We start from the raw sequence: 22,815 nt of genomic DNA on the forward strand, positions 1-22,815 counted from the left end.
CCAAAGACGCTTTGAAAAATGTCTGAAAAAGTCCTAAATTCAGCGTCCTCAAAGCTGCAGATACCCTGGTGTATTTGCAGGGGGTAAAACACTTCCTTGATGGTTTTTTTTTTTTTTTTTTTACATAATTTTAAGATGAATTTTAACTGGATGGAGAAAACGGGACATTCGTAGATTTGTTCTTGGATTGTGTGAAGGTTTTCTGACTACATATTTAATCCTAAATTAAAGCGTTGACGTGGCAAGCCTCCTCACTAACTCCTCTCAAAGTAAAGGTGCAGGATTATCTCATTATTCCATTTGCATTTAAAATTCAGAGCTGCAGAGATGAATCAGAGGAGGCTCAGTTTTCTCTGCTCCCCGTCATTTTCCCTTTTACGTAATCCCCCTTTTGTTGATTTCCTCGCCTTCCCCTTTCCTCTTCATCATGAATTCAACAGGCGAGTCGCCGAGCACATCCAAGAGTCTGTTGCACAACCGGAGCTGCAGTCAAGTCGTGATTTACTTCCTCTGGTTGTCATGGCAACAGCAGACTGGCAGGGATGCTGTGTGGTGAAGGAATGTGTTTGTGCAGAGATGACCATCATCATCATCCTCAGCAGCAGCGGCAGATGCATTAAACGCTGTAACGACAACTGTAAAGGCTCAGCTCCGGATTACATAACCTTTCTTTAAGCCATCACTTGGATTAAAATAATGCAAACCTGTGATGTCGTCTGACTGTGGATATTTCCAGTAGAAATAGTGATGCCAGATCTAGTCATTGGGTGTGAAATTTCCCCTGTGTGGTTTGTTTAGTCAGGATTATTAGTCAGAATATGAAGAAAATACTGTTTTAGTGGAACCTGATACTCGTTCTGGAGAAATCAGAGGTGGAGGAGGACCGTAGACTCACTCTGACGTCACTTAGGTTAGAGTTCTCCACAGAGGCCTGGTCCATAAGCACATACACTACAAACTAAAAGTTAAGGATAGTTGTAATTTCTGGGCTGTTTTTCTCAGTTGGGTATCCTGCACAGCACTTTATACTTTTTTGTGTGTGAACTGAATTGAAATACATTTTTTTTAATGACCAGACATAGTTTTATTTACAAATGGCAAAAATGACCAAAAAAAAGACAAATAAAAAAAGAAATATCCTTAACTTTTTGTTTGTAGTGTATATAGTTGAACTGAAAGTCTGGGCGTAAACACATCACAGTTTTGGAAGGAGATCAGAGGAGTTTCTGGTTGAATGGAGTCTGTGGGAGAAGAAATGAACAAACACCTGTTTAGTTGTTTAACAGTTGGTTTTTGGAACAGTTAGGTGACCTCTGACCTCTGTGCTGATCTTTAACATCTTTTCCATAAAGTACCAAAGTGCCACTCCATTTGACAAGATCTGGAGGAATAAAATGATCGTATTATCAGATAAGAGACAGTTAACCCTTTAAAGACCTAGAACGATTCTTCCAAATGAATTTTTCTCAACATTTGATCCTTTATTACCATTTATCTTAATATTATCATCTGCATTTTTCAGTGGAAATCATGCATTTTCATTTTTTTTCATTTCATTTCATTTTAATCCACTGATCATGTTAGATTTTCATAAAAGCTCAGAGTAAATTCAAATGTTATATCAAAACGGAGAAAACCTATGAAAAATTGACTGTTTTTTTTTTTTTTTTGTTTTTTTTTTAAGCAAATTATATCCTTAACTGAACATAAAAACAAGTGTGTCTAATCTGTCATTTGTCAAACTACATGAGTTTTACTGGTGAATCTATGTTCATGCACCACAATCTGAAGCACAGTTTTGTCACTTCTTATGAAATGTAGGCGAGTTCCAACCGAGCTGCAGAACATCTCAAATGAATCGAATAATACAGTTTTATCTTAAATGCCAAGAAGTCTGTAGAATGAGAAATGTATGTTTAAGAAGGTCTGCATCTCATGTTTTTCCTCTAAAAAAAATAAAAATAAAATAAAAATCAGGGTTTCTGCAGGTCATTAAAGAGCATTTAACACCATTAAATAGATTTTGTGAAAATTAAGGCCTTAAATGGCATTAAAAAGCATTAAATTCAATGTCCAGAGGCAAAAAAATTAAAAAGACTTGATGGAAAAAAGGCATTGTTATTCACAATTTATTTTGATTATATAAACATTTATTAATTTTGATCGGAAGTACAGTGTGGTGATTGACAGGCCGAACCCTTTAACTATTGTTTAGGGCCAATACATGAAGTCCCAACACCAGATGCTTGGAATGCAACGTGCTGTGAACGTGCTCACGCTGCGGCGAAAGAACGGAGGGAATATTAGCAAATGTCGGAAACATGGGAAAATGCAAGTTTTAGAAGAAATGATTAGAGGAGGAACTATTCAGAACCTGTTAAAGCCTGTCAACGGTAAATGTATAAATAAAACTATCTATAAAACTGTATCTGCAGTTGGACATGGGCATTAAATTGACATGCTTGTTTTTATTCTGTATTTATATTTATACTTTTCTTTTTCTTTTCTTTTAAAGTGTTTTGCACTACGCATCACTAGAGAGTTGTCTCTTTTAATTTCATTGTACATATGTATAATGACAATGAAGGCATTCTATTCTATTCTATTCTATTCTATTCTATTCTATTCTATTCTATTCTATTCTATGTTAGTTTGAAGTGGCATTTAAAAAGGGCATTAAATTAGATTGGCTGATACCTGCAGAAACCCTGAAAATCTCAAATCTTTCAGTTGCTTCTGTACCGACAGGGCATCAAACTGCAACTAGTGACACCCTGATTACTACATCTATTTATTTTTTTTTATTTTGAAATAATTTTTATTGTTTTCAGAAAAAATACAAAAAGGAGACGAAAAACAGCAGGGTTAGGCAGTTACATTGTACATAAATATACACACACACACTCAAAAAAAAAAAAAAACCCACCCCAACATTACTACATCTATTTAAACAAAATAAAATATGCTTTTTTTAATTATAGTATTTGTCATTTCCTGATCAAGAGCCACAGATGTACATTATCAGGTCTTTAACCTATTTTCTTGAACAGGATCTGAAAATATCCGAACATTAGCCTAACTCACTTAGGTTTTGCTCAGAAGTGGTAAAACGAAATGTACAAATTAAAATGTACTCGGCAAAAACAGGATTGAAAAAGGGAACAGAATCCTAAAAGTGGTATGACCAGCTGTAGTAGATGCAAAATGGAATGAAGTTTATATTATGATGCCACCTGTACAGAAGTGAGTGAAAGATCCAGTTTTTGTTTGAGATGTTTACCTCCTTTATGATGCATGTTAAAATGTTACTGTGTTTTTCACTCTGTCGTCTTATAATGAAAAAATGTGAGTGTTAAATAGTAAAGTATCTGTAGTTTCTGAGGTCTGTGTTTGACTGCTTTTTGCTTTTTGTCACTGCATGTGACTGGAAACTATGTTATGATATTATTTCTATATTTTAACAGTAGCTGATGCAGTAAACATTTGTCCACATTTTCTGTCATGAACTATCTCTCCTTTTTGTGACGGCGCAGTGTTTCATTAAATGCACTGTGTCCTAATTTATCTGGTTGGACATTTATAACACTGGTCTACAATTTTTTAGAAATGATTTGCTTCAGAGATTAAATGTGCTAAATGTTACGTATTTTAATAAGATTAATTGGAAAATAAATGACAAAAGTGCCAGTTTGCTGATGTTTTCAAGGTATATGATTAAGTGTTATTCCACATATATATTGGTTTATGTACATTTATATAATAGTTTTATAGATCTTCCACTAAATAGAACCTGTAAAGTGAATGTATTCTAATGTGCAGACAGTGTTTTGAAGTCGATCTTGTAGCTCTGAGACAAATATTCCTTTTGAGTCAAACCCATTCTCTCGTTAAATCTTGAATTTCACATTTTGACCCAAGGCTGTATCTTGGAAAGTTCAGCCAACCAGCATTTTTGACTTGATTTTTCTTTATCAGTGACACTCGTGGTAAAATTTCATTACTTTTATTCTGGAAGCATTTTCCTTGTAGACCAGCGTAATGAACCAAATATGGTTTTACATTCTGACATAACTCTAAAGCACAGGTGTCAAACATGCGGCCCGTGGGCCAAAACTGACCCGCCAAAGTGTCCAATCCGGTCCATGGGATGTATTTGCAAAATGCAGAAATTACACTGTAGATCAGTGTTTTTCAACCTTGGGGCCGCCTGGAATTCAAATGGGGTTGCCTGAAATTTCTAACTTCCTTATGCGTTTTATGTCCTGTGCACTCATTGTGTGTGTCTGTCCACAGCACTTACATCTGCATATATTCTACCCATCAGACATAGTCTAAATATTGTTAATACTGTATATTCTGTACTGCCTACATTGCTGCTATGGCACTTCTGGCTAGACTAGTGTTTTTCAACCTTGGGGTCGGGACCCCACGTGAGCTCACCTGGAATTCAAATGGGGTCGCCTGAAATTTCTAGTAATTGATAAAAAGAAAATGAAAAACTTACTAATAAAAATATATGGTGTGTTGACAGAGACAATTACACTACATAAAAGACCTGACAAACTGTGAGTGTGAAACTGAAGCACTGTGGTTCTGTTTATCTGTCAAATGTTCATTGTGGTCGGTTTCAGATGCTGCAGCTCTTTCATAATTCATAGTTTCACTTCTTGTTTGTTCACTATTAATTGTCAGCCTTGTAAATCCAAGCTGTACTGACTGGACATATGCTGACCAAGGGAAATAAAATTCTACCTTTGTGCAGTAATCTACACCTGGCTTTACTGCCTCTGTCCAGAATAATACACATTATATCGACTAAATGTGTCTAAAATTAATGTTTATTTGTGACATAGTATAGCAAACTATTACATGATCAAAAACAGATTAATTTTAGCAAAAAAAAGTCTCAGTTTTGAATGTCTGGGGTCGCCAGAAATTTGTGATGTTAAAATGGGGTCACGAGCCAAAAAAGGTTGGAAACCACTGGTGTAGATATTTAAAATGAGTGGGGTCAAAATAGTTTTAATTCAGGTTCCACATACAGACCAATTCATTCTAAAGTGGGTCAGAGCAGTAAAATACTATCATAATAACCAATAAATGATAAGAACCGCAAATTTTCTCTTCTTTTTAGTGTAAAAAAAGTAAAATTACATGAAAATATTTACATTTACAAACTATCCTTGTATAAAAAAGTGAATAACCTGAACAAATATGAACAACCTGAAATGTCTTAAGAGAAGTGTCATTTTAACAACATTCTGCTTGTTACTAAATGTTTAGTGTATTTGTTGTTGTAATGTAAGTAGTGATGCACATGTGTTAATTATAAACTGAGGCAGAATATCGTTAAAATTGCACTTATTTTTCTTAAGACATTTCAGGTTGTTCATGTTATTCAGATTTTTAAGGTAACTTTGTAGATATAAATATTTTTATGATGTAATTTGACTTTTTTCACTGTTATTATTTGACTGGTCCGGGCCACTTGAGATCATACTGGGCTGAATGTGACCCCAGAACTAAAATGAGCTCTAATGCTGTGTAAGTCAGACTCACTGTTGGAGTTCAGAACCAGACACATGGATTTATGCTCAACCTCCACTGATTGAAGTCAGTGTTTTTCCAACAGAATTTCACACAAACTCTGCTGTTTAACGTAAATTAAAACCAAACTCTTAATTGTTTGTGCTGATTTTCTTACAAATGTCAAAAGTACAAGACTTTCCACACCAACACCTGTAACTGTTACAGTAAAAAAATCCAGCGTAAAAATACTTAAAGGGCTCATATTTATCTAAACCCACTTTTATTAGTCTGTGGTTCATTTATTTGTGTATTTGGACCCTAATAGTTCATATAGTTTGAATTTGAACCCTCCAGGTGCTGCAAAGCTATCTTTATATTCATTTGGGCAAAAATCGAGTGGATTTCTACAACCTGTTTTAATTCCTGCTTAATTTGTTACGTCTATAACTACTTACGTCACGATATTTGCACATGTAAGGTCCAGACTTCAGACGAACATTTCTATATTTCTGTAGTCCATACCGAAAATATGTCCAAACTTTGAGCTGATTACCAAAAATGTTCAGTTTTTGGTTGTATTAACGAACACAAGTGGTTGAACGGGACAGAAAGCAGTCAACAACTTGGAGGGGGCGGGGCCTGAAGTGGCTCATGTGTATTTAAAGGGCCAGTGCTCAAAACCACCTTTCTGGTGTCATTACTCAGAAATAGGGTTGAAGATGGACCTGTGGAGTTGAATGAATGAAGAATTCAGACCCAAGTACAGCATTTACAGTTTATGTAGACCACAGGGAAATGTTTGAAAATGCATAATTCCATTTAAAAAAGCAAAATATCACTGCTCTAAGAATCATTATACTTGGACTTAAACACATTATCCCTTTAATGTTAATACAAAAAGCTCAGTACAAAACAACAAGTACAACACTGGCACTCACACAAATGAAAATAAATGACAGCTGAGTAGGAAAGTTTGGATAATGCTGTTATTTAATGACACAATCTGTACGATCTGTCTGAAAAGGAGCTCATATGACAGAGTAAGATCATGACATCACCCAGATTTAAGATCACTACACATGCTCTTTTATCATTTCTGCTTTATGTCATCAAAACCAGTGCTACATAACTGCAAATTAGGGGAACTTTAAGTAAAATTTAATGAATTTTAATTGCTTTTGTTGCAAGAAAAAAGCTTGTTTAAAGTTGAAGATTTGCAAAAAAACCCAAAACAAAACAGAACCTCCTACACAAACAGCAGGAAAACAAACTAAAGGCCAAACTACAGAATATAATCATTCACAGTTAAATATATGTTAAGTGGAAATCAAAATAATAAACCAAACCTTATTGGAAATTTAATTTTAGACATTTAATATGGCAGGTGTTTAGAAAAACCTGCATGTTTTAATAAAAATAGGGACAGAATGATATGATATACAGTGTCATTGTATCATTATATAGTACTTTATCTATATTGATATTTTTCCCCAGAGAACATAAATAAACCTCTGATCTGAATTTGACACTCAGACATTTCTTGCATTTTCAAGTCAGAATGATACAGCAGAAAAAAAAATCACCCAGTGAATCCATAATGAGGGTTCATTAGCTGCAGCTTTACTCGCCCTCATTGTGTGCAGGGTTTTTCTGTAAGGTGTGGTGCTACCAACCACATTTCAGTTGCAACATTATGTTTGTTGTTTTAGTAAAGTTCAAATGACCACGTGTGTGTTTGTCAGTTTCTGTGTGTAGATCTAATCTGACATCTGACAGTCACGGAAAAAAACTATTAGACCACCCCTTGTTTTCTTCAATTTCTTGTTCATTTTAATGCCTGGTACAACGAAAGGTACATTTGTTTGGACAAATACAGTAATATCAACAAAAATAGCTCATAGTAGTTTAATTTCAGAGCTGATATCTCTCCATTTTCCATATTTTCTTGATAAAAACCAAAATCACTTCAGTTCTTACATCAATATCTATGGCATTGTACTGACAAAAACAGTGCTTTTAGACATTCCATGTTTTCTCTTCTGTCGGTTTTAGTCACATGATCCACACAGGAGTTAGTACTTGATTGCATAACCATTGTTTTTGATGAGTTTTGATGGTCTGATAATTTTTTCCACATCTGTAAGTAAAAGCAAATTTTTAATATCTCAAAAATTGGTCAAAAACTCAATAATGAAAATCTGTCAAAACTGTGAACAAACTTTGTAGACATTGTCCCAAGGAAGCTACAAATACTGTAAAATTTTAAATAAATCTGACCAGTAGTTTTAGAGAGGAAGATTGCTGAAATGTAGACATGAGTAATGTTGCGTTTGACCCTTCAAGGTCACTCAAGGTTAAAGGTCATGGACCCAAATGAAAGTCCATATATGGCTTCCCGTCAGTGCTTAATAGTAACTATATTGATATTTTTAACCATTTTCCTTTTATAAGCCATCAAAATACAGACCATTTTAAGGAAAGGCAAATTCTCAATTCTTTAAAAGAATTAGTCAAAAATTCACTGTATATATGTGAGGTATGAACAGCAGGTAAAACTACAGTTTCAGGTAAAAACAGCTTCTATAAACTAAAGTGATCGTATTTAGTGTGACCTCCCTTTACACTTAATATGTCTTTAATGCTTTTGTTCAGACAATGTGAGATTTATGGCATTAATTTACAGATGTTTTAAACCAGGTTTTATTCAACACGTCAGATGTTTCTAGTTGTTTGTGCTGCTTCTTGTCATGGGGTCAGAGGTCACATTAAATACTGACTTTAACCTTTCCAACACATTTAGTTCAGTTTTCTTGTGTCTTTTAAGGCTGTGTGTTCATGTATGTTCATTTTAACCCTAAACACAACAAAGCTAAAGGTGGAATAAGACTTTTACACAGTACTGTATATGATCATATTAGATGTTTCTGGTTTATGTTTATCACACAAAGCAACAAAAGGCAGTATAGGCCACTTTTAATTGTGTTAATATAGACACAAACTACAGTTTTCACTTCTGAAAACATGATTAGAAATTAAAATTTTCGTGACATTAACCCTTTAAACCCTAAGCCTAAAATGGTCGACCTGGACTTTTTTCTTATTTTGATTATTAAAAGGTTAGAAAATATGCTGCCATTTTTCCAAACCACTTTTTTTCCAAATCTTTCAAAATCTAGCAGTTATTTACAATTTACTGCATGTTGTAACACTGATAAAACAGCGTCTTCTCCAGCTCCTAGTACAGGCCTGACTGAAATTACCGTAATGACCCATTAAAACCAATTAAACACAATGCCTCAGGTTTCGGAAACTGTTGGAATTTTTCCAATTGCACAAACAGTGAAAGAGTTACAGCCATCCAAACTGTATATGCACAAGGTGTGTCAGCGATGACACGTCAGGTTTTAAAGTGTTAACTTCTGTTTACATGTAGTGTGACCCAAACATTGAGAAAAATACACATTTTGCAAAATATCACTGTTACCATAAGTTTGGAAAAATACGCCTTTTAAAATGACTCATCTGGGTATCGTACCTGATACCCAACCAAATATATTCAAATCAAAATCACAATATTGTCCATAATAATCACATTTGGACTTTTTAACAAAATTTTGTAGCACCAGATTTTGGTTATCTGATCTTTTATTAAACTGTAGGATTTTACAGCTTACTTTTGTCACATTTTAGGCTGACTGGAATAATGATTTTAATGCAGAAAGTTGATTTATTTAAGACAATATTGGGGAATATCATAATCCAGATGATAGTGAATATTCATTCTTGAGTACTGAGGTGTGTGCCAGTGTGTGTTCAGACGTTAACATGGCGGCTCTGAGCTGCAGCAGATCAGTGTGATGAGTTCAGTGTGTGAAACTGGACTGAGTTAACGTGAGGTTTACCACAGTGAGACAGAAAAGGCAAAAACACCACACACTAAATGTCAGTTTGACGCCACAAATAGGCCGATCACAAACATATCTACAGCTTCCTCAGCTCACACTACACTGTTTTTTTTAATTTTATCCACAGCGTTTCCCATGACTTACATAAATATGATTTCATTGAGTAGGAGGATTAAAGTATTCAGGCCTAGTTTATCTGAAGTGGAGCCACAGCTAATGGTTATTCTCATTATGGATTATTGTCAACATTATTTTTAGATTAATCTTACTTCATTCAGTCCCACAGAGATTAAAATACTGTTAAAGTGATTGGATGTATTGATATTCCAAAGACAGGACACACTTGGAACTGAAACCACCAGTGAGCTAATGCTATTTATCCACAGACTGTTTCAGTCACTGAATAAAGTAGAAGTGTCATTGTTTACACACGTCTGTATTATGGTGTCATCAAGTTTTCTTCTTCAAACTTAAACTCATAAATGTCTATTTTAACAGCCGATCAAAATAATAGTGTGTTTTATAATGTTGACATGCTGCATCAGCTGATTTTTTTTATTTTCAATTTCCAAGTGTACAACAAGAAACATACAACTTGAACATGAAACTGTTGTATCCAGTTCTTATCCACCGATTGATTCTTGTAGAACATGATGGGACATTGGTCCTGTTTTTATATGCAGTATTTTGACACAGTTTGATGTTACGTTCCAGATTTATGTATTGATTTAAAGCAGTGATAGTTTTCCTTTTTTTTAAATGGAATTATGCATTTTCAAACGTTTCCCTGTGGTCTACATAAACTGTAAATGCTCTGCTTGGGTCTGAATTCTTCATTAGTTAAACTCCACAGGTCCATCTTCAACCGCCATTCCAAAAATGTTCACACGAGGGTGAAAAATGCGTTCTCTGCATCTCGTTTCATCATTTCAACCGCAGCTGTTGCACATACAAACCGTTAGCACCTCCCTTTGAGATGTGTTAAATATAGAAACAGTTTCTATGAGCAAAAATTGCTTTTGGGTTTGATAAATCACTTTGTGTGCACAAAATTAATATATTTACATTTTTTTCCTCCCAGCACACGCACAATAGCGTGTAAACGGCCCATATCTCATATTCATTGTGTCAGATGTACTAACTGGATGCATACCCGCTATTTTGCACCTTTGAAAAACACAACCCTTAGTGCGCACTGCTAGTAAATCAGTAATCAGTGTACATTTTTTTTGTGTGTGCAGTGAGTTTGCACATGTTTTTATACATGCAAACCTTTAATAGATCTGGCCCTTAATGTACCAAAGACTAATAAAAATGGGTTTAGATAAATTTGACCCCTTTAAGTATTTTTTCAATGGATTTTTTCTGGTACAGGTACAGGTGTTGGTGTGGACAGTCTTTTACTTTGGATGTTTGTGAGAAAATCATCAGCACAAACAGTGTATTTATAATCATAATTTATAATGTTTGGGTCTGATATCGACCTGTTAATCGACTATTGCCTTTTTCCTGTTGAATTGTTATCATATCTACTATTGAACAACCTATAATATACTCTGCACAGTGCTCTGCAAGATTTCTACCACTGATCAATAACATATAATGCGCTCTTTTGTGAAGCTTTTGTATTTGTTTCAACTCCTGTAGAGAAATGACAAATCCATGACTTTACTAATGTGCATAATAATCGAACAGACATTGTGTTATATTGTCTCAGAGTAACTGAAGGAAATGCAGAAAGTGTTGTAACTGTTCCCAGTCTGCTCCTGTACCAGTTTTGTATTCCCTGGTGTTTAAAGCCATATCCTGTCTGGAGTCTAACCCGCAGCCTAACAGTGCTAATGCCTTGCTCATGGGTCTGTTTGTGTCTCCTCAGTGTGTAACTTCATGTGTCATGAGAAATGCCTGAAGACGCTGCGTTCAGTTTGTTCCTGCGTGACTCCAACTTTAATCCGGGTGAGTAAAGATCATGGAAACTGATGTTTTTATCCAATCAGCTCACGCCATCAGTCTTAATAATCATCACTGCATCCGGAATTTAACCCAAAAAGACCCAAATATACACCAGTGACCAAGAACATCTACTGAGCTAAAGTGTAATTCCTGTTGATCCACTAATCCTATCAATACATGTAAATAATTGGTGTAAAATACAGTTCTTCATCTTTTCATGGTCATCAGATATGACCCATTTGGACGTTCAGAGGCTCCGTAGTTACCGTGGAAACACCGTTATCGTCTACAATATTGATTCACCAGTAAAAACCAATGGAGTTGGATCAATAACAGTGGATGGAGACATTTAGTTTATGTTCAGTTAATGATATATTTTGCTGAAAAAGTCCGTTTTTCTTCAGTTTTCTCTCTTGTTGGTATAAAAACCCTCAAATGTAATTTCAGTTTGATGATTAAAGTACGTGATCAGTAAACTGAATATGGGAAAATAACTGATTTTCATGGAAAAAAATGCAAAACAGAGAGGATGATATTATGATAAATGGTGATAAGTCATTTAAGAAAGGTTAAATAGAGAGAAAAATTAAATTGGGAACTGCCACAAAAGTATCACTGGGTCTTTATGGGTTAAGTTAAATCCGTAAACACTGACATTTCTGCAAAATCTGCCTTCGTCACACTAATATAATTAGTTAATATGAGCCAAAATCATCCTGTTTGTTTGTTCTCGCAGTAGTTTTCAAGTATCTGTATATATTTTTGACAACTTCTTCCTTTTATTCCCTGCATTTTAACAGAAAGGTCTGTACTGTTTACTCTTTACACATTCAGAACAGGCTTTTGACTTTAGCTTTAATGGTTTTGAGGGGAGTCCAATGGTAACTGGGATTGGATCCAGTCCCCTGCAACCCTCCAGAGGATTCAGCAGTTTGGAAAATGAATAAATGAATGAATGAAGGAATGAATGAAGTCTTTGGTGCTTCCATTCAAACAGATTTTGCACAACAAACATAACAAAAATGGCATAAAAGATGGAATAAGACCAAAATGTAGTGGGAAAACAGCCGGTAGAAATGAGAAAATAGTCTTTTTTTTTTTTTTTTCCAACACATCTGCACTTCTGTTGGAGTTAAGAATAGATGGACTTCTGTCACATCAGCTTTTATATCATTTGGCATTTCATTTCAGCACTCAGCAGGATGATTAATAACTTATTCATATACCAGCTTTCATTAAAAAAATGTGGCTCAAGGCAAATTACAAATCCTGAGTGCTTCATATAAAACAGATAGAAGGAACTCAAAAAACAGGTTAAAGTGTTGTAATGAATGGAGCATAACATTTAAAATGACCTTGTAGTATTAACTCAAGATGAGTATTATTGCATAATGGAAGATAAATACATTTTGAGATAGTTAATAATATATAATATAATATGGCGGCGTATTAGGGCCACATAAGAAAATAAAAACGCTTGTCACTGCGAGATTAAAGGCGTAATATAATGAGAATAAAGTTGTAGTTTTAAAAAACTTAGTGTTTAATGAAAATGTCATACTTTTATGAAAGCTGTAATATTATGAGAATACAAACAGGTGGGAAAAATATCATAATTTGCGAGAATGAAGTCGTACCCACTCGTCACTTAATGGAGACCTTGGAACATTTTGTGTTTTTATTCTTTCATTTGGGGTTTGTCCGGTCCAGCAGAAGTAAAAGTTGCTGCTTGTAACCAGAAACTGTCGAATTTAATTTCAAAATATTACAACTTTAATCTCATAAAAGTATGACATTATTTTGGTTAAATAATGAGTTTTTGAAAACTACAACTTTATTCTCTATAGTGATAAGTGTTTTTAATTTCTTATGTGGCCCTAATACGCCGTCGTAATATAATGATGTATCAAAGCTCAGACTGTAGCTTTATGTGCAAACTTGAAAAACAATGATTGTTTTCACTCCCGGTTCCGTTCAGTTTTATTTAGAAAGCAGCAAACATAATATAGAGAAGAAACCAAAGAAATCCTCCAGGAGCAGAACTAGAAATACCTGGAGAAAAGGACAGAAAGGAGGAAGAACAAAGGGAAGACACAAAGTTAACAACAAAATGCTGTAAAGTTCTTTTTTGTTTGTTTGTTTGTTCGGTTGTTCTTTGGTTTGAGTCCTGACTGACCTTCTGTTGTTGACTGTGGCACCCCCTGCAGGTTCCGGTGGCCCACTGCTTCGGCCCGGCAGGTCAGAAGAAACGGTTCTGCTGTGTTTGCAGGAAGCCAACAGAAGGAAACACAGCGCTGAGATGTGAAGGTCAGACCAGTGCCACCAGTTAAACTAGTTTAATCAGCATCCCCTCATTTTAATGACACTATATATGTAGCTTTTTTGATTTGTCTTTATTTTTGATTTTGCGCTTTTTTTGCTCTTGTGTGCTTTTGTACTTTGCTGCTGTGAATCTGGAATTTTCCCTTGTGGGACTAATAACGGCTTATCTTATCTTATCTTACCTTACCTTACCTTACCTTACCTTACCTTACCTTACCTTACCTTACCTTATCTCATCTTATCTTATCTTATCTTATCTTATCTCATCTCATCTTATCTCATCTTATCTCATCTTATCTCATCTTATCTTATCTTATCTTATCTTATCTTATCTCATCTTATCTCATCTTATCTCATCTTATCTTATCTTATCTATCTTATCTTATCTTATCTTACCTTATCTTATCTTATCTTATCTCATCTTATCTCATCTTATCTTATCTTATCTCATCTTATCTTATCTTATCTTATCTTATCTTATCTTATCTTATCTTATCTTATCTTATCTTATCTTACCTTACCTTATCGTATCTCATCTTATCTTAAGCAAAATAATCTACTGATCTAAAATGTTTAATAGCTGTTGATCCATTAATTCTATCAATACATGTAAATAATTGGTGTAAACTACAGTTCTTCATCTTTTCATGGTCATCACATATGACCATGTTCAGAGGCTCCGTAGTTACCGTGGAAACACCGTTATCTTCTACAACACTGATTCACCAGTAAATCCCATGGAGTTGGATCAATGACAGTGGATGGACACACTGGGTTTATGTTCAGTTAAGGATATATTTTGCTGAAAAAGACACCTTCTCTTCAGTTTTCTCCATTTTGATTAAACAAACTTACCCAGTCAGTAAATTAAACATAGGAAAATACCTGATTTTTACTGAAAAATGCAGAGGTTAAAATAATAAATAGTGGTAAATCACTTAGTGGGTGATAAATGCAAAGAAGAAGATATTTGAAAGCCAGCACAGAAGTAGGTCCAGGTCAAAGAAAAAGAAAAAGACACTTTTTCTTCAGTTTTCTTCTTTTACTTACACAGCCAATAAAATAAATATAGAAAAATATCAAATTTTCCCTTAAAAATGCAAAGACTATTCTTAAAGTGTTAAATGCATCATCTTCACATGGACCGCAGCCACCTCCAGTTTATGTACTAGTTCAGTTTTGAGGTTTGTAGCTGAAAAGCAACTGAAATAATCACTTCTTTTGTTTTTTAACACCCTGTGTTGAAAAGAAAAAATGTCACGTGTTGTGGCGTTGCATGGCAAAAAATTATACACATTTAGACATGTGTTAAAGGTGCATTTTAATGAGATCTGACCTCATTAAAACGTGGGGTGTAAGTTCCAATTTATTTTGTTTTATTTTATTTTATTTTATTCTTTAATTTTCAGAACACACATGTATATTTCATTACAGTGGTGCAGGAGATAGACGTGTGTTTTAAAAAGCTGCAAGAAGACTCACACTGCACATGGTGACATTTACCGCAGCATTTCAGAGCTAGACTCTCATCAGGCAAATGATTTATGACAATGAGACGCCATGTTAAATAATGTGTGTCAGCCTGCAACTAATCCTCCACACATGCAAGAGAATGTATTTAAAAGGTTTCATGTGGATTTCTTTTTTGTGCTTTTTCCTCATAATTTCACATGTATGTCAGTGAGCATTTGTCAGCTGATTGTAAAAAACTTATTGTCAGAAAATGTGGACAAACAAAACACAAACAGAAAAGTGAAAAATAACAAATAATATGAAAATAAGGGATAATATAGATAATGAATAATACAAACAGTAAATGCATGTTTTCCTTATGACGTAAGAAAATAAGAATAAAATGCGTCTTCGCTTTGTTCGATATAAGTGAACTGTATATTGTTGAACTTCAGCTGTGAGTTCAGAGCAGCAGCTTGTCTGTGATCTGACCCACGGTTGAACCTGTGACCTTTGACCCCACATTCTTAACATGAGCTGTTGTTACAGAGGTTATGCATCACTAATGTGTGTGTGTGTGTGTGTGTTTTCAGTGTGTGAGCTTCACGTCCACGCTGACTGTGCTGTGTTCAGCTGTGCTGACTGTCGCAGCTGTCACCTCGATGGAACGACAGAGCAGGTCAGTAAACGCATCATGACCTTTTCCTACACAGGCCTCCATCTCAAAGGATGCATTTGTTCGAACTTCATTTCAGATTCACAAACGCTACGTTCACACTGCCGCTAAAAGTGGCCCAAATCACTTATTTTATCAGATTTCTTTTTTCTTTTTCGTGACAAAAATGGTTCTATAGGTTGTAAAGTTTGCCAACCCCTGGTTTAGATCAACAAGCTACAAGAAGATATATAATGGCAAAATCCTGGAACTTGAGAAATGTATACATCACCTAGCCTCTGTTCATAGTAATGATTACTTCAGTCATTCATTCATTCTTTTTTTTCAGCCTAATGAATTTCATTGGAACTTTATTTGCAGGATTATGGTTATTATGTCAACCAGCCTATTCTATCTACAGTCTGGTACTATAACAACTGTCCCATGTTGCGGTATACATTTATTTATTTATTTATTTATTTATTTATTTATCTATCCTTTCCTGTTTTGTCAGATTGTAATTGAAGGTCATGTGATAACCTGTTACCACAAAAAAAAAAAAAATCAGTCTGAACGTAGCAAAGAAGGCCAATAACAGTTTTACAAAGTAAGCCACACTGAATGAAATCAAATTCAAGCTTAAAATATTCACTAAATCTCAGAAATGTTCTGGTTAATAACATTCAACAATATATTTACATTTACATTTATGCATTTGACAGATGCTTTTTTCCAAAGCGACTTACAGGGGGAAGATTAACTACTAAGCTCTCTCTCTCTCTCTCTCTCTCTCTCTCTCTCTCTCTCTCTCTCTACTTTATTTGTAAAGCACTTTAAAAACTCACTCCAACACACAGGCCTGTGTCTGTGTTCATACCGATTATGTCAATTGGTTAAAAGAGGAAATACACCAAGACAATTAGATGCATCTGAATGAATGCAGGTCTTTTTTTCCCTTTTCGTATCATGTATTATTTTCTTCCTAACGCTCTCAGACTGCAGTGTTATTCAGGAAGCGGTCGAACGCTAACGTCAGCTCTTGTCTAATGGTCGTTAATGGGTTCAAATACGTTGTTACACTTTGAAATATGGCCTGACGTCCCTCTGGATCTTCACCATCTATTGTGTTTTCAGTTGCTGATCAACAGGAAGTGGTGAAATTATGATGATTCGTCACATTCCCTGTGTTTATTCAACTTGCGTAGAATAGCATGACTCTGTCTGTTTGAAATCTGTATCTCAGCTCCACATCTGAGAAAATGACCGCTGTGTGAATGTGCAATAATCTTCTTATGACGTGCGAGGAAATTGAATGTGTTATTTCCTCATTGGTGATTTGACTGTCAGAGGTGTTTATCAGCAGTGGGTGAACGAAAAGGAGAAACCAACAAAGGGTTTGTTCGCCGCAGAATGGAGATAATTTCCTGACAAAGAAAACATATAAACATATAAATCCCTTGTGATTGCCTAAGACATTGTGTTTTGCAAGTAGAAGAAATGATTTCCAAACTGATTTATTTTGTTGTGCAAATACAAATTACATATCACGCAAGTCGACAATATATTTCTAATACATTATGCGTCATAAAAAATACAAGAAGATATCCTAAAAAGAAAAAAATCACACCATTTTCCAGTGTTGTTGGCTCTCAAAAAGGGCTGAGAATGTCATAAATTAATCAGAAGGCAAGGCAAGTTTATTTGAATAGCACTATTCATACACAGGGTAAGTCAAAGTGCTTTACAAAGACTTAAAAAAAATCACACAAAAACAACAACACATTGAAATTACATTAAAATCCAAAAAGGTAAAAAAAAGACATTAAAATCATCAGAGATAAAACGTGACTTTAAAATGCATTCACAGAATAAAAAGAAAGACATTAATTATATTAAAATCATACATTAAAGTTAAAATAGAGTAAAGCAAGACATTAAAATCAAAAAAGTACATTTAAAAGACAAGATTGAAAAGAGTTTACTCATAAGCACATGAAAAGAGGAAGGTTTTTAACCTGGATTTAAAAATATTCACATTTGCGGCTGGTCAGAAATTAACTGTTTTTGACTTTATTAGAAACTGGATAGTTTTTGAGCCAAACATCTAAGTAATAGTAAAGTTTATTTATACAGCACTTATCACAGAAAGAATTCACAAATTGCTTTACAATAAAATCAGAAGGAAAATACACTGGCAAACAAAAAGTAAAAGTAATACAGACCTAAATAAATCATAATAAACCTGTCTCGATTTCAAGGTAATTTATTGGAAAATATGAATCAGATTTGTATTTTTTTTTAGCTTTTATTTTTCTTTAAATGCAGTAGTTCCAGATGAGAAGCCTGGTATTAACCCTTTAAACCCTGAGACATTACCTCAGAAAAATCAGTCCAGCTGTTTTGTGGCACCTGGTGGAACTCCAGAAAGCAGTTACACGGTTGAAACTCAGTAAAAAGACGGTTAAAAAAAAAAGAAGGAAAATCACAACACTGCAAACAGCAGTAAAATCAAAGAACAAGAAAAACTGTAAAAAAAAAAAAAAAAAAAGCCCAAACAGTCTTTTTCATAGCGTGTCGGTCTCACTCACTGCTCTATGTTTTGCCCCCCCATTACGCATGTGGTGGTGGTGGTGGGGGGGGGGGGGGGTGAACTGAGCATGCTCAGATGTTTATGGAAAGCACAAGGTCTATTCTATCAGCATGTTTTGAAATTTTTGTTATTGAGCAAATGGTTGAATTTTAGGAACATTTTCAATAAATCACACATACAGAAAGGGTTAACTGTCAGACACTATCAGAGCCAAGTTCTGGAAATAGTTTGTAGTGAAACTGAATGATTGTTTAACTGAAAAATGTGTGTTTATCATGATATTGTCCCACTGTATCAAACAGTTTGAGTAAAAATGTCCGTGGTTGGTTCATTCACTCGTCTCCATCACTACGGTCCCAGATGTTTGATTGGACTTCAGTCAGCTCTGGTCCGTTTCCATCCTCTGTGCTGTTACGACCTGAGGATTAATGACTGAGGTGATTGGCTTTATTGATCCGCCGCCTTCACAGCCTCTTTAATCAGAGTCTTCCTGTTACAACCAGCGGATCAGAGTGAATGAACAGATCTGACGCCTGTTACTGTGTGTTTCGATCGGAGCTCGATCAATCACCACAGCTCCGGGTCAAAATCAGTCAGAGCTGGTGTCCTGCCAAAGTACGTATCCCTAATCAGAACTGTGCCCCCTGGCTGCAGGAGTATAATTTCAACTATTTATCTCATTATGACATTTTATCTCATAATTTCAACTTTTTATCTCATAAATATGCCTCTTGATCTCACAATTTTTACTTTTTTATCTCACATTTTTGACTTTATCTCATGATTTTTACTTTTTATCTCATACTTCTGACTTTTATCTCATAATTATGACTTTCTTGTCTCATAATTCCAATTTTTTATCTCATAATTAGGACATTTTATCTCATAATTTTGGCGTTTATCTCATAATTATGACTTTTATCTCATGATTATGGCTTTCTTATCTCATCTATTTCTTATTTTATTATCTGTTAGTTTGTTTTGTTGAATATTTTGTGCATTTTATTGAGTATAGTAGTTGTACTTGTTCATTTTCTGTCTTATGTGTTGATAATTTTTTGATTGTTTTATTCTATTTAATCAGTTTTTTGTAGCTTGATTTATTTTCGTGTTATTTCTAAATGTAGGTCTTGTTTTCAGGATCCATAAAGTGTCCCATGCATTTGGTGTTTGGACCTGGTCATCCTAGAGTAAAAACTCACCACTGAACATCGCTGTCAAACTGACATGTTTCAAGGAAACACTAGTTTTTTAACAGATGAGCTTTAAACACGTCATGTGATTGTAACCAACACAGATAAAATCATGTGGTTTTATTGGTCAAACTGTTTCCTGTAATGGTGGATCTACTTTCTGTCTCTCCAGGATACGTTCCACCACCATTGGAGGGAGGGTAACCTGGCGTCGGCGGCGCGGTGCGAGGTCTGTCGGCGGTCCTGTGGTTCGTCCGACGTCCTGTCAGGGATGAGGTGTGAGTGGTGTGGGATCACGGTGAGGACCAATCAGATTAATTTATGTGTAAAAAAAAAAAAAAATAAAATCAATCAATCAATAATGATAATAATAACCTCAGATAACTTTGGTCATTGTTTGGTGAGATTTATCAATAAGAAAATAATATTAATTGAAATGTGTTTAATACAACGTTGTAGAATTATTTTCTTTCAGGATTATTTATTTATTTCAGGATCATTTGTTTTGGATTAATCAGATTGTTTTTATTTTGGATCAGTGTACAGATTCTTTTTCGTACTGAAATAAGATTATTTCCAAGCCTGATTTTACATTAATTGAATTCACACCAACCTTTTCGAAACAGAAAATTTTGGTGTAACCCATAAAGACCCGGTGCCACTTTTGTGTCAGCTCCCAAATGATTTTTTCAGTAATTTATCACTATTTATAATAATATCATCCTCTGTATTTAGCATTTTTCAGTGTAAATCAGGGGTCACCAATCCTGGTCCTCGAGGGTCGGTATCCTGCATGTTTTAGATGTTTCCCTCTTCCAGCACAGGTGACGGTCATTATCAGGCTTCTGCAGAGCTTGATGATAGGCTTAGCATTTGAATCAGGTGTGTTAGAAGACGGATACATCGAAAACATGCAGGATTCCGGCCCTCAAGGACTAGGACTGGTGACCCCTGGTGTAAATCATGCACTTTCCTGTATCTAATTCACTGATCATGTAGATATTCATGACAACTCATAGTAAATTCAGAAGTTATTGTAGCAGAAACGGGAAAAAAACTGAACAAAAAGTGACTTTTTGAGCAAATACATCAATAATTGAATGCAAAAACAAGTGTCTCCATCCACTGTCATTGATCCAACTCCATGGGTTTTACTGGTGAATCAATGTTGTAGAAGATGACAGTGTTTCCACGTTCACTATGGAGCCTCTGAACGTCCAGATGGGTCATATCTGATGACCATGAAAAGATGAATAACTGTATTTTAGACCAATTATTTACGCGTATTGATAAGATTAGTGGATCAACAGGTATTAAACAGTTTAGATCAGTAGATGTTTTGGTCACCAGTGGATGTTTGGGCCTTTAGCAAGCAAGCAAAATTTATTTATAGCACCTTTCACAAACAAGAGAAGTCACAAAGTGCTTTACAAAAGACAATAAAATACAAATAAGAGCACAGATAAAATTAGAATCATAAAAAGGTATACATTTAAAATAATCATGCTGGTCATGTGACAATCCTTATCTATCTACTGCTGTTAAAATGCCTGGAGAAACAAGTGATGGGTTAATGCAACAGATTTATACAGATGTGACATTTACATTTGGGGAAGCAAAATGTACAATATTTTGAGGCAGGGATTGAAAGACAGTGTATGACCAATTAGTTTATTGAAAGTCATGAGAATTTATTTGCCACAAGAAAATGTACATAATAGAAAATGTTTTTATTCTATGTGTCCTCCTTCTTTCTCAATAACTGCCTTCACACGCTTCCTGAAACTTGCGCAAGTGTTCCTCAGATATTGGGGTGACAACTTCTGCCATTCTTCTTTAATAGTATCTTAACACTTTCAGTGCCATGGGCCGATCAGATCGGCTTTGGAGAACACGCCACATTTGTGTACAAACAAACCATCCACCCCCATTTGTTTCTCACATTTCGATGACGTTCTTTCTGTGTCCCCCTTTTGAGACCAAGCAGACGGGAATTTGAGGTCACGCGACCGAATAATATTTTTCTATCTTTTTAATGTTTCTTATTCTCCGGTGTTTCATCAGAGGGAGCCCTCCATGCCGGGGGGCGGCTGTGGACTCCGGGGGCTGTGGTGCCTTCTCTCACTGGGGTCCGCTCCTTTCTGGTGGGTGGGGGTCCCAGTTGGCCCTCTCCCACTAGTTGGGATGCGGGTCTGTGTTGCTGGTGCCTGGTCGCCGGGGTCGGCGGCTGCCTCCTGGTGCGGATGGCTCCCTGAGACAGCGCCTCCTAACTGATGTTTTACTTTTACTTGTACATTTTTGTTCTGGTCTACCCGTGCTCAGTCAGTCTTCTTAAGTATGTGTGAGCTTGTGGGTTTGCATGTATATGTGTGTGTGTGTGTGTGTGCGGGTGAGTGGGTGGGTGTGGGTGGGGGGCGGTACTGATTTTTAAACTGATATGTAAAACACTTTGTGCTACAGATTTTAATGTATGAAAAGTGCTATATAAATAAAGATTATTATTATTATTATTATTATTATTATTATTATTATTATTATTATTATTATAAATTATGCAAATTACGATCAATAATGAATCGGCTGCGTCCGGTGCGTTTTGAATCTAATCAGCAATCGGTCGGATGTTACCGAGCGGTTTCCTGCAGGATTCTTCAAATATTATAAAAACGACGCGAAATACTGAAAAACGGCCAAATTCTGTGGCACTTTTAAGGCTTATTAGCCCCTTAACTGTCTGGCACTTAAAGAGTTCAAGAAAGTGGACATTGCTGTGTGATGTTCTATCGGTAGCATGTTCTAAAACGCCCCAAACAGCAGAATCCAGAGGGTTTAGATCTGGGCTAGAAGGCGGCCATGAACATGATTCCCAAAAATTGCTAAAGTTGGATTTGTTGCTGTTGTCAACAAGTGTTCTGGTGTTCTTGTGTAAGATTTTAACTTCAAATCATATTTTACTGCATTTTTAACGGTCTTGTTGTCTACCTCAAGTTCAGTTGCCATTTTTCTCATGCATTCGGTTGGATCCTTTAGGATTTTGGATTTGAGAGCTTTAATAAAAGCTTTGGTACGTTTTTTGTTGCTTCCTCCACTTCCAGACTTTCTGGTAATAGTTTTGCTCATAGTCATTCTCTTCTTTCCATTATAAACAGTCTTTATGGACACTCCAACTATTTTTGAAATCTCCTTTGGTGTGACGAGTGCATTCAGCAAATCACA

General features: G+C 35.3%; 1 protein-coding gene across 2 annotated transcripts in view; it reads left to right on the plus strand.

Annotated features, from left to right (window-relative positions):
* Positions 1-22,815, plus strand: part of dgkq (diacylglycerol kinase theta) — a 51,099-nt gene that overhangs the window by 6,757 nt on the left and 21,527 nt on the right. For both annotated transcript variants that reach the window (XM_030145741.1, XM_030145742.1), the window contains exons 2-5: positions 11,311-11,390; positions 13,595-13,694; positions 15,755-15,840; positions 19,772-19,897. In XM_030145741.1, coding sequence (XP_030001601.1) covers positions 11,311-11,390; positions 13,595-13,694; positions 15,755-15,840; positions 19,772-19,897 — 392 coding nt within the window. The remainder of the gene's footprint in view (positions 1-11,310; positions 11,391-13,594; positions 13,695-15,754; positions 15,841-19,771; positions 19,898-22,815) is intronic.

This window comes from Sphaeramia orbicularis, chromosome 10, assembly GCF_902148855.1.
Source record: "Sphaeramia orbicularis chromosome 10, fSphaOr1.1, whole genome shotgun sequence".
Taxonomy (NCBI): domain Eukaryota; kingdom Metazoa; phylum Chordata; class Actinopteri; order Kurtiformes; family Apogonidae; genus Sphaeramia; species Sphaeramia orbicularis.